Source organism: Gymnoscopelus microlampas (genome assembly GCF_963454915.1).
Source record: "Gymnoscopelus microlampas genome assembly, chromosome: 7".
Lineage (NCBI taxonomy): Eukaryota > Metazoa > Chordata > Actinopteri > Myctophiformes > Myctophidae > Gymnoscopelus > Gymnoscopelus microlampas.
Genome location: NC_139944.1, coordinates 49,731,226 through 49,744,416, shown reverse-complemented (window position 1 = coordinate 49,744,416; position 13,191 = coordinate 49,731,226). Strand labels below are relative to the sequence as shown.

The window sequence follows — 13,191 nt, the reverse complement described above, 5'->3', positions numbered from 1 at the left end:
CAAAATCCATCAGAAGTACATTATGGGATGCAAACGGTCTCACTCACCCTTGGAAAGTTTTGTTAATAATGGACGTTAGGGTTAGACCATGGGTCTTCAACAGGGGGTCCAGGATTTAAAATAGCATATCTACAAGCTCACAACGCTACATAGCCTATGTATATATATAATGGGGATAAAGTGGCTAATGTATGTTCTATAATATCATAATTTATATCGGCAAAGTAACTAGTAACTCAAGTTTTCAAATAATTGTAGTCGAGTAAAGGTACAATATTTGCCTCTGAGATGTAGTGGAGTAGAAGTAAAAGTATTGGAAATTGTAAATGCTCAAGTAAAGTACAAATACCAAAATGTTTTACTTAAGTCCAGTAAGTAAATGTACTTAGTTACTTTCCACCACTGCCCCACGGCTCACCAGGACTGTTTTTATTTGTTAATTTTGCATTACTATATTTTTCATCAACGATGATGTACCAACCGAAGACTTTATTTTTTCTTTAACACTATAAAAACATGGCAAAATGGATGTGTAATTTGATTACATTATATCCTGGAATCGATCTGAGATTGTATTGCTTTTATTTGATCAAATTATGCACGGCTGCGTCTGTTGCTACTCGCTGTACCTTATCTATACCTTTCTCTTTGAACAAGCCGTATACAGCTGTTGTTCTACAACTGAAAGAGAACTTTTATGTGATGTGAGATTCTCCCCCACAAAGTTCTCTTTCTCGCCACAAGAAATTAGTTATTTTGTGTTCGATGGCAACTGCGTAATTAGGTAGCCTGGGATCCAGACTGCTTCACTATGTTCGGTAGATTTTTTCCCTCTCTTCGTTTGTCAGTCTGGAAAGGCTCCTATTTGACTCGTTTTGCAGAACTACACTGGAACTACATATGTTACGTAGGCAACGTCGTTGCTGATTGGATGTTGTTCAAACGAATCACGAATCACAACGATCACACTAGTGTTTTTGTCCCGCTCCGCACTACAGACCAATCAGAAGCCACGGCTCGTTTTCAGCCGTATGGCATGTCCCGCCTCCCGTGGAGATAGGAGGCTTTCCAGACTGAGAAACGAAGTGAGAAAAAGAAATCCGCCGAACATAGTGAAGCAGGCTGGATCCCAGGCTAGTAATTAGACAGCGTGTTCAACACAATCACAAGTAATTAGTAAACATAGCTTGTCATTCCATTGTTGCATTTGTGTGTTCTATTGATCCGGATCGCATCGCTTTGGTAATGGCTTCCTTATAAACATACTGCCTCGTCTGCAGTCCACTGACACTTTTAAAAATGAACTAAAAACCGTATACCTTTTTAACAAAGCATTGTCGTAATTTTCTTGGGCACTTTTTTTTATTTGCCCTGTTTTTTACCTAGTTGTAATTTTTACCCTTTAGCCGATTAGGGTCCCATGTAATTCTGGTTGCCTTCGCTGCTTTTATGTCTTGTTTTTAAACCCTGTAGCACTTTGAGATTTGTAAACATGTAAAGTGGGTTATAAATAAAAGTGCATTATTATTATTTAACATACAGCCTCGGTGCTGGTGCTGGGACACAGCACACATACTGTAGCCCGTCGCTGTCCATCAGTGGTGGTGCTGAAACATAAACTAATCCAAGGGTCTTCAACAGGGAGTCCGCGGTCCCGGGTCCCCTAAGAGCAGTGGTTCTCAAACCTTTTCGTGCCAAGGACCCCCAACTTGATATGTATGTGGCCGCGGACCCCCACCTGAAAATGTGTTGTGCCAGGGACCCCCAGAAGCAAAGATTTGTGTTAAAAATGTTTGCCTTTAAAAAAAAAAAAGATTTAAAGATTTGCACACATTTTCAAGATTTTTGAATAGCTAAAGTATAAAATATGGATAAAGGGGTTAAAATGATTGTGACGCTGTATTAACACATTTTGATGGGGACCCCCTGGTATCCCTCCAAGGACCCCTGGGGGTCCCCGGACCCCACTTTGAGAACCAGTCTGTGGGAGAACTGCATTGTAAGATCTAGTTGAGTGGTACTACATTTTCATGTCAAATTAATATGTATTTGGCTACAAGCCTCCTGTCTGAAAATATGTTTGTCCCAGGGACCACTCAGAAGAGATTGTTTTCAAGAAAAATAGCCAATCTACAAGCTCACATTGTGACATGTTGTGAGCTTGTAGATTGGCTATTTTTTAATAGCCAAAGTATAAAATGGGGTAAGAGGGCTTAAAGGAGTAGTTCACCCAAAAAAATGATTTATTTTCTATCTATTACACACCCAATGAAGAATTGAATTCATTGAGATTTTTTAGTTTTTGTCGCAAGCCAATAATTTGATTACCGGCGGAAAGATGCTAATGTATCCGGTAGGAGACTCAAAGGAGACTTTTTGTGTCTCCTACCGGAACCACTGGCGGTCATCAAATTATTGGCTTAGGAATGCGACAAAAACTAAAAAATCTCAATGAATTCAATTCTCTATGGGGTGACAAATCAATAGAAAAAAGTAATTTTGTGAACTATCCCTTTAATATGATTTTGATGCTATAAACAAATGTAGCTGGGAACCCTGTGGAACCCTTTCAAGGACCTGTAGAGGTCCCCCAGAGTCCAGACCCCACTTTGTGATTTAGCTGACCTGCATAAAAAAAACATTTTGGTTTCCGATTTCTTTTCTTTCTTTTTGTTACAGCATGTTTGGTTGTGTTGTTTTATACGTCTAGCCTACTTAATCATTTACCAGTGCAGTTACTTTGTGGTTGTATTGAAAATACAATAAACAAAGTTCAACAACAAAGGAGGCTGTATTTGAGAAGTTTTATAAGGCTCTGCCAATTTGTGTGTGCGTGTGCGTGTGCGTGTGCGTGTGCGTGTGCGTGTGCGTGTGCGTGTGCGTGTGCGTGTGCGTGTGCGTGTGTGTATGCGTGTGTGTGTGTGTGCGTGTGTGCGTGCGTGGTGCACGCGGCATTTCCGGCTCAGTGCCAGCATTCGGCTGGCATTTCTCCTGGACGTGCCACTGTGTGCGAGCGAGGATCCCTCTAATGAGGAAGTCTTAATCATCACCTTTCTTCTCCTCTCCTCCGTCTAATTCTATTCTAACTCCCACTCTTTTTCCTCCTTTGCTTTCAAGCAACACCCACTTCTTCTTCTTCTCCTGACCCCGATATTAACTGTACTACATCCCCCCCCCCCCTCCCCCCTCCCTCTCTCTCTCTCTCTCTCTCTCTCTGGTGGGTTTTGAGTGGGTGCTCCCTGTACGATAATTAATGTGGGAGAAGAAGAGAGTAGTGAGGGATCAAGGAGGCAGGAGACACGCCTCCATGGCTTCCTCTGCTTAGCCTGCAGTGTGTGATCACATCCACCTCCACTAATCAGGCCACTGCTTAAATACTGTTAGAAACCAGCCCTTCCCAACCTGTGGGGTCGGGTTCTGCCGGTGGTGCCATGAGGATAATGCATTAAGATTTGTATTGATAATATAACATTAATATATATGTTTCTTTGGTTAAAATAAGTGTTAAATATAGCTCTGTATTCTTATAGTACCCTAGAGTGTTTGTTCAGTAACAGGAGTCTCTCTACTATGTCTCTCCAGCTCTTTATCCTACTATAATTCTAGTAACCTCTGTCCGTAGTGGTGTCACAACCCGGTTCTCCTCACTGGCTGGAGCAATTGCTCTGATTTTGCACACAGCCATTGACCATTACCATCTGAACGCAACAGTGAAGCCCGTTTTTCAATTTCATCAAATCTCAGCTTCTTATTAGCGTTTATGTGTCAAACAATGTCGCCTCCCGGGTTGCCAGATCATGTGCGCATATCCCCCCACGGCTGCGTCGACCGGGTATGGTCTAGTTACATTAACCGCCAGAGTAAAACATTGTCTATAGCTGCCCTTGCCAGCGATTCAGAGCGTTTTGTTTTCACTAACCTTTGAAAAATGCAATCGGTGGATCCATCCACCGATTGCATTTTTCACGCTTTAAAACGTATCCGAGTCTCGTAGAATCGGGGGACAAAAAGTGTGATCATCCGTTCCATAGTTATTGGCAGTTGAATGTAGGTTGTTTTTCGCCAAAAAGCAACAGAAAGCAGAAAAAAGGGCATTTTTCCAAATCCATTTGAATGGGAGTGAACGTGACTTTTTTTTTTTTTGTGATTTGCGTGATTTACTGCTTCACTGCTAGTCAAATGGTGACTCACGCAACATGCGTCAAAAGACGTCATTGGTGGTGTGGAACGCGTCAATGAGTTAAACAGAAAATGCATTTTCAGGTCGGGATACCGATTTCATCCGTTCAGGATAATGGAGAGAACTCAAATGGGACACAGATTTGAACAAGTGCAATTGGAAGTGATGACACAAAGCAAAGAGCAGACAACATATGAACTGGAACACTATAAAAATGACATTTTGACTCTCTCTCTCTCTCTCTGCTGCAGTTTGGAAGGACGGAGGTGATCGACAACACACTGAACCCAGACTTTGTACGAAAGTACATCCTGGACTACTTCTTTGAGGAGAAGCAGAGCCTCCGCTTTGACCTGTGAGTTCTTTTCCCTTTGAAGTTCAATCCATGTGGCGTATGCCACTCTGTCTTCTGCTCTTTATCTCCTTTCCTCTCCCTCTCTCTCTCTCTCTCTCTCTCACACACACACACACACACACACACACACACACACACACACACACACACACACACTCACACATCCTTCAATGCAGTGGTGGAAAGTAGATAAGTACAACTACATCAAATACTGTACTTAACCCATTAACCCATTAAGACCTGAAGCAGATTCTACAAATGTCTTCTAAATCCCAACAGTATTCTGAAAAAATGTTTCTAGTGGTTCTCACACTTTTTCATGCCAAGGACCCCCAACATTATATGTATTTGGCCGCGGACCCCCATCTCAAAATACTTCGTTCCAGGGACCCCCAAAAGCAAAGATTTGAGCTAAAAATGTTCACGATTTTTCAAAAATAGCAGATATACAAGCTCATATGTTTTGATATTTTTGAATAGCCAAAGTGTAAAATAATGCTTTTTACTTGTGAAATGGTACTGCATACTGAGTACTTTTACTTTCAGTGCTTAAGTATATTTCAATGCAAATACTTTTGCACTTTTACTCAAAAGTATTTCTACATTGCGGTATTGATACTTTAAGTAAAACATTTGAGTACTTTTTATCACCACCACTGCTTCAATGTCTCCTTCTTACACAAGCTTTCTTGACAAAAATACAGTATTGTACAGTTTTGTTATATAAATGGACGCACGTACACGCACGCATACAAGGTTCAGTCTGCACATTTAGTTCCCTCTTCACGTCTATCATTTCTGCATTCCTTCCCCATGCAACAGTCTTGTCTTTATGCGTTTGAGCTTCCACTCAAAGACTCTCTTTGAAAGCTTTCAGTAGAATGACCCTGCCTATTTTACCATCATTAATAAGCCATACAGCCCCATGTATGATTCAGCAGCATTCAGGGAGTTGGAACAAAAACCAATGCAAAGCTAACTTTTTATTTTCTCTCTCTTTTTTTTGTTGTTGCAATTTGACGACTGTAACAAATGCTTCTCAAATAGTTTCAAGGACCCCCAAAATGATTCATATATTAGGCCGCAGGACCTAGCCTGAAACTCAGCCTTTTGTTTCTTTGCATTATTCATTCTGAAAGCCAGTGGTGTACAGCACCTAAGTACATTTACTCAAGTACTGTACTTAAGTACACATTTGAGGATTTTTTTATGTAAACAGGGTAACATGTTGCTTCCTTCTAAGAGCCAGGGAAGACCATCCCACTGAGGTGTACAATGTACAGTGATGAGTCCTGAAACCTGCACCTGTAATAAAGCGGAGTGCACTGTGATAGATTGCATCCAAGGGCTTTAAAGCAGTGGTTCTCAAACTTTTTCATGTCAAGGACCCCCACATTGACACTTATTAGCCCGCGGACCCCCATTTGAAAAGATATGCCAGGGACCCCCATAAGAGAAGATTTTTATGTCTCTAGCAGTGATTCTCAACCATTTTAATTTCAAGGACCCCCAGTTTGACATGCATTAGGCTATACGGACCTCAATTTAACGGCATTTCTATCTCTGGGACCCAATTTATATTGTAAAATCAATGTTGATTTAACTCTGAGAGTGTACAAATGGAACCAAATGGACCCGTTAGGGTCCATTTGGTTCCATTTGTACACTCTCTGAGTTACAGACATATAAGGGTCCATTTGGTTACTATCCATCATTTAGCTGGGTACCCCCTGGAACTCCCTCAAGGACCCCTGGGGGTCCCCGGATCCCACTTTGAGAACCAATGCTTTAAAGTGCTGTCTGCGGCATGCATATAAAATATCTCCATAGTCAAATATTGGCATGATTGTAGCTTGAATGACCCTCATTCTGTTTTCTTTAGAAAAGCAAGATCTATTTCGGTAGAGGAAGCCAATTTTAGGCTTAATTTTCTTAGCTAGATTGACTAGAAATGAGTTTTAAAAGAAAAGTCCTCATCTTAACTGGCTACATAATGTAGGTTTGGAACAGAGAAGTTGTTCTTATACATTACATTCTCTCATTGAATTATCTTCTAATTTGGTGAAATGAAAGTGAAATTAACCACTTTAAACCCGTCATCCCCATTATGTGCATGTCATAGGCAAACATAAATGAAAATAGCCTATTTACAAGCTCACAACGTGTCACATCATGACATGTTATATAAGCTTCTAGATTGGTTATTTTTTTGAAATAGGGCTTAAGTGGATAAACTGTACCTCATTTCGCTGGGGAATATACCCCCCAAGGACCCCTGGGGGTCCGTGGACCCCCTGTTGAAGACCCTTGCATAGTGAATGTTTCAGCACCACCACCGATGGACAGCGACAGGCTATGTGTGATGTCACCCAGCACTAGTGGTGGAAAACATACTCAAATGTTTTACTTAAGTAAAAGTATCAATACTGTTTATAATGAAGCCATTAGCAAAACTATAGCGGACCCTACTTTGAGAACCACTGGTCTCTCTCTTACATGTTTGATGTTTGTTTTCGTTTTGTAAGAAAGGAAGAACGCTGAACAAAATGGATATTTCTTTTCAGACAGTCACCTTTTGTTGTTTCACTTCAGTGTCTCTCTCTAGTCTCTGAATGCTGCTGATTAATCTCTGGGCTAAAACAGGATCTATCGTTTCATCAGGCGTTTAATCTCACTGTATTCCCCACTTGCTCCGTTTTCCTGCCTTTGATCTTCTGGCATTCACATGCTAATCATCACAACATGGACCACAACTCTATGCTATTTAATACGCCAGAGCATCAGGAGAAAACCCACCTCTGTCCCCCAGTTTGTGTCATGTGCAGTGTTGGAAAAACGATTCACATTTTGTACTTAAAAAGTAAAAGTTCCAATACCACAATGTAGAAATATCGATCTGTCCGTTAATCAAAATGTACTTGAGTAAAAGTATAAAAGTATTGGCATCAAAAAAATACTTAAAGTACCAAAGGTAAATGTACTCATTATGCAGAATATCCAGTTTCACAAGGTATCAAAATGTATTAAAATCTTTTGAAAATCGCATTGCGACGCGTTGAGAGGCTATCTTTTTAATCAGATTGAAGTGATTAAGGGTCCCGGTTTGGGGTTTTGAAAATATCATTGGTCACCCTATAATAATATTCCTGTTCTGTGACGGAACACAAATATTACTTGCCGATAAAGTGTTGTATACTTTTTATTTGGAACAAGATTGAAAGCTCGCGCTTTCATTGACGTTTCTGTGCTTTCCAGGGTTCCTCGCCATGCCGGCTTGGACACTTTTGTCAATATTCTATTTTTGCCACGGACATACAAAATGAGTGTACAATAATATTACCAGAAACACATATTTCTCTAGCCCAGTGGTTCTCAACCAGTGGTCCGGGGACCACCAGTGGTCCTTGAGGGGTTTCCAGGGGGTCCCCAGCCAAATTAAGTTAGGAACCAAATTGACCCTTATATGTCTGTAACTCTGAGAGTGTACAAATGGAACCAAATGGACCCTAACAGGTCCATTTGGTTCCATTTGTACACTCTCAGAGTTAAAAGAACACTAATGATGATGATACAGTGTAGATTGGGACCCCCAATAAATCAAAATGGTTGAGTCCCTGGCATATCTTTTCAAATGGTGGTCCCTGGGCTAATATGTGTCAATTTGGGGGTCCTTGACGTGAAAAAGGTTGAAAACCACTGCTCTAGCCCATAATGACCATAAACAGGTCTGTAACTCTGAGAGTGTTCAAATGGAACCAAATGGACCCGTGTCGTTTAGTTCTACTGGATCTCTTCTCCACTAGTCCTTTAGAAATGCACACCTAACGTCCCTGTTGTACAGTTGGTTTGATATATCATGCATTTTGTGTATAAATCTTGGCTGTCCTCTTTCTGTTTTGTTTTCTTCCAGGTACGATGTGGACTCCAAAAGCCCAGACTTATCCAAACACGTGAGTGGATTTAACGTTAACCCATTGTGACCCTGAAGCCACAGATAAATCAGACCTGACCCAGTCTTCTCTGAAACAGACCTATAGTCTCGTGTATAGCCAGACGATCAGAGATCTCATCCTATACTGATACATCTGGGGAAATGTGAAGAAGCTGCTAGAAAAGTGGAGAAAACATCCGTATCGGCCAACAAAGCCCAACAAAGCCTTGAACACCAATCCTGATAACAGTGGTGGAAAGTAACTAAGTACATGTACTAGAGTACAATTTTGAGGAATTTGTACTTTACTTGAGTATTTCCAATTTCCAATACTTTTACCTCTACTCCACTACATCTCAGAGGCAACTATTGTACTTTTCCTCCTCTACAAGTATTTGAAAACTTTAGTTTTACTACTTTGCAGATATTGATTATTATTACAAAATATACATTACCCACTTCAGCCTTATATACATTTCAGCCATTGAAAATAGACGATCTACAAGCTCACAATGCGTCGCATCGCGACGCATTGTGAGCTTGTAGATCGGCTATTTTCAAAAGATTTGTATATATTAGAAAACTTTAAATAGGATATTCTGCATAATGAGTACTTTTACTTATAGTTACTGTACTTAGTTACTGACCTCAGCTTTTTAACTGACCACTTTCTTCCCTCTACACCATTTGTTGTGCATGCCAAAATCAGCCGATCTATCATCTTGTAGACCTGCTATTTGTTTTGCTAATGTTGCCCCCAAGTGGTTAAATGCCAGACGTATAATCAGTAGGTGGAGATATCTGATCTTCTGGCCACGCGAGTCAATAATCTCTGCATGAATCTAACAAATATGCCGCCATTAACAGGACATTTGTGCAACTTCAGTTTATGGCATGATTATCATAGTGAATCCTCTGAGACTGGCTTCATTCTCTCTTTATCTGTGGTGTGCTGGTGATGATGGTGATCTGCATGCATGCTGGTCACCACGATGGTCTAATGCAAGCCTGTGTAACTATGGGTGCGATTTCTACTGTGAAAAAGACAGACAGACATGCACATTCCCAAACCCAAAAATTGGGGCAGGTGCTGAGCGACGGATCAATGCAGGAAAATGGAAAGATTATTATAGAAATAATAATAAAAACGCTTGCACACGGTTCATCAAACTCAGTCTGATGAAGAGCGTGTAGCTCGAAAACTTTCACAGACTTTTTTTTTGGGGTGCAATCAAGCACTTTATCATTGGAGCCCTACAGTGTGTGAGCGTTTTATTATTTCTATAATCAATTTTCTTGCGATTTCAACTGTATAAAAGTATCCAAATACAAAACAAGAACAATCTCTGCAAAAGTTTGGTTTGAGTCAACAGCATCTTTGCTTTGTGCTTTCAAATGAGATTTACTGTTGTAGTCGAGCCATAAAAAATACAATATGAAAAACAGGGACTAGGATGCTAGTGTTATTTATGTGTTTTTAGTTGGGGGGGTTTTTGGTTTCGTTTTTGCTCATAATTGTCGGTGTCAGCTGTAATGTATGAGTAGGCATTGTGCAATAATTTGCCGCATTCTCATGTAGAATAGTTTATATCAGTGGTTCTCTCACATTTGTCATGTCAAGCAAACCTCCAAATTGTTACATATGAGGCCACGGATCTCCGTTTGAATTAGATTTTGTGCCAGGAACCCCATAAGAGGAGATTATTTTTTGTTAGATTAGATTTAGCACACAATGTCTATACTGTAGGTGGGGAGATAACGGTGAGAGTGATATTCTCAGTGGGATGAATATATTCTAGCCTGAATAACCCTGAATAACCCTCATAACCCCCTTAAGGACCCCTGGGTGTCCCTGTACCACATTTTGAGAACCACTGGTTTAGATCATTGTTCTCAAAGTCCAGGGGACCCCCAGGGGTCCTTGGGGGTGTTCCAGGGGGTCCCCTAGCATTACAATCATCTCAACCACTTTATCCATTGGCGATTCAAAAATTGCAGATCTACAAGCTCACAGCGCGTCACTTTGTGCTGCGCTGTGAGCTTTTTTTTTTTAAATACTTGAAAAATATGGAAAATGTTTGAAAAAAAAAGTGAATAATTTGGACATTTAAACCACAAATATTCTCTCCTGGGGGCCCCTGGTACAAAATGTTTTCAGATGGTGGTCTGCGGCAAAATACATGGGGTATCCACGGCACGAAAAGGTTTGAGAACCACAGGTTTAGATCATCCAATGCTTTTTAACCACTGGTTTCCATACAACCCTTATGCCTATTTTCTTTAAGCAAATATAATCGTTGGGCCTAATTGTGATGGTAACTGTGGGAACAAAAAGCATTGAGAGAATTATTTGTTCACAAAAATAATCAATTTGATAGATTATTTGCTGCATTTGGATACCAAGGGCTTGCATTATTCCGTCACTAACTTTACTGTACTTTTTGTTCGCTTGTATCTTTGCACTCAAGTCATTGTTTTAAAAGTGCTATTGTAAGAGTTGTTGGTATTGGAGTGTTGTCTTGGTATATTATGTTGTTGTTTGTTGTTCACTGTTGTTGTTGCTCCTGCTGCCTGCCTGCCTGCCCTACCCCTCTGGAAGCCCGTCGACCTCAACGTACGTGCCAGGATTTCCCTCACTTTCTACCTACTGCTGTCTGACTGCTGTCTCTGCAGTGCTGATTTTGACAGCACATTTTGATTTAGTTTTATAGTCACATAGTCTTTTGAATAAAATTCCATTTAGTTTTAGTCATATTTTAGTTATCTGAAATGTTTTAGTTTTTGTCTAGTTTTAGTCGACTAAATATCATAAGATTATAGTCGACTAAATCTACATTTGATTTAGTAGACTAAAATGTATTTTGGCGGTGCCTTGATGGCGTTGTGATGGCTGATTTTACACTTAGCAGAAAATCGCAGATCTACAAGCTTGTAGGGCTTGTAGATCTGCTATTTTCAGAGCGCAACACCCAAGTGCAACCAAACATAAAATAACTTGTCTTTTAGTTCTACTGGATCTCTTCTCCACTACCCTTTTGTCTAGTTTTTATTTGTTGATGAAATTGTCAGTATATTTAGTTTTAGTCATCATAGCTTAGTTTTTATTTCGTTTTTATTTAGTTTTTGTCAGTGAAAAAAAGGTAGTCGCCGAATATTTTCATCATAGTTTTAGTCGACGAAATCAACACTGCTCGTCTGAAGAAGGATAATTATTACTGGCTACAAACAAACAAACAAACACACAGCTACAAAATCTCAGTAGAATCAAATACTTTCTATCTTTTGAAAAACAAAATGCCAATGACAGACAAGGCCAATTTATTTGTTATAGCACATTTCAACAACGAGGGATTTCAGGGTGCTTTACACATTATAATAAAAGCTCATTTGAATTCAGTAAAAAGGAAGGACAAAAAGTTAAAGGGATAGTTCACCTCCAAAATGCCTTTTTTTGCTATCGATTATAGTCACCCCATGGAGACTTGAATTCATGGAAAATATTTTGTTTTTGTCGCATTCCTAAGCCAATAATATGATGAGACACATGCCTACCGGCCCGCTGGTCATCAAAGTATTGGCTTAGGAATGCGACAAAAACTTAAAAATGTCCTTGAATAATGAATGCAAGTCTCCATGGGGTGACTAATCAATAGAAAAAACTTTTTGGGGGTGAGCTATCCTTTTAAACTACATAGTTTGAATTAATTTCTAAATTGGATGCAAAATTGGATGCCTTTTGAAGCTGTGCTCTTTATTTTGATGAATAAAACATTGTTTTAAGCACACTGTATGGTAACGTATGTTAATACAATATAACTAGCACATCTGCAGTGGTTGGAGGCGGTCTCCTTAGTCTTATATTGAGACATAATAGACCCTGGTGTCTGGTAGACGACACCTAACTGGTTGAAGTAGTACTGCCTGAAGCGCATACGCACGATATCCCCCCCTCTGTCTAATTTGTTGCGGAAGAGTGGTATAGACGTGTGGTCTCCATTAGACCCGGGCTCCATTCCTGAGCAGGACTTGACATTAAGGGAGTGCAGCTTTGTAATTTCCTCAGAATTAGAATGAGGCTGTTTTTTTTTTTAATAGAAGAGCGGTTGACTAAAAGGGCAAAGCAGAGCAGTGATCCCACTTCAAACAAAAAAAAAAGAACTGCACCTGTTAATGGATTATGGAGTGTGTCTTCACCTCTCCTCCCAATAATACAAAACCTTTAGGCAGACGTTCCCAACCTGCGGGTCTGGGCCCACTGGTGGGCCATTTTCGGCTTTTCGGCTATGTTGGTGTGGGTGGGCCGTGAACAGATTTTCAAGTGGGCCCTGATCTAGAAAAGGTTGTGAACTTCTGCCCTTATTTTCCCACTAGCTTGTAGGCTATTTTCAGTCTAACTAAATGTAATGCCTATATATTCCAAGTGCGTGTCAGGGTGGGGGGGTCCCCCAGTTCAAATACGATTATTTTTTGGGGGGGGGGCGGGCGCGACCTGAAAAGTTTGGGAATCACTGCCGTAGCTAATTCCAGCCCCCTCCGGCCGGTTTACACACCCACTGCATTAAAGTGTGTCTCGGGTTATGCAGATAGCCATCTGATGGCGCTTAATCGTGTAAGTACATCTAAGGTGTGAAATGAATGCACCCGGGATGTATTATACATGAATTGGGAATGTGAGTGTGCAGAAATCACCTCAGGGGGGATGACTAGAGAATACATTTGAGCACA

The 13,191-nt window shown here is 40.4% G+C and overlaps 1 protein-coding gene across 3 annotated transcripts in view; it reads left to right on the top strand.

The window, feature by feature from the left end:
• Positions 1-13,191, top strand: part of cpne5b (copine Vb) — a gene marked incomplete at both ends in the record, with an annotated part of 280,331 nt that overhangs the window by 88,118 nt on the left and 179,022 nt on the right. For 2 of the 3 annotated variants that reach the window (XM_084061233.1, XM_084061231.1), the window contains 2 exons: positions 4,432-4,535; positions 8,446-8,485. In XM_084061233.1, the coding sequence (XP_083917359.1) occupies positions 4,432-4,535; positions 8,446-8,485 (144 nt within the window). Of the gene's footprint in view, positions 1-4,431; positions 4,536-8,445; positions 8,501-13,191 lie in introns of all 3 variants that reach the window. The other variant, XM_084061232.1, reaches the window with a different exon arrangement.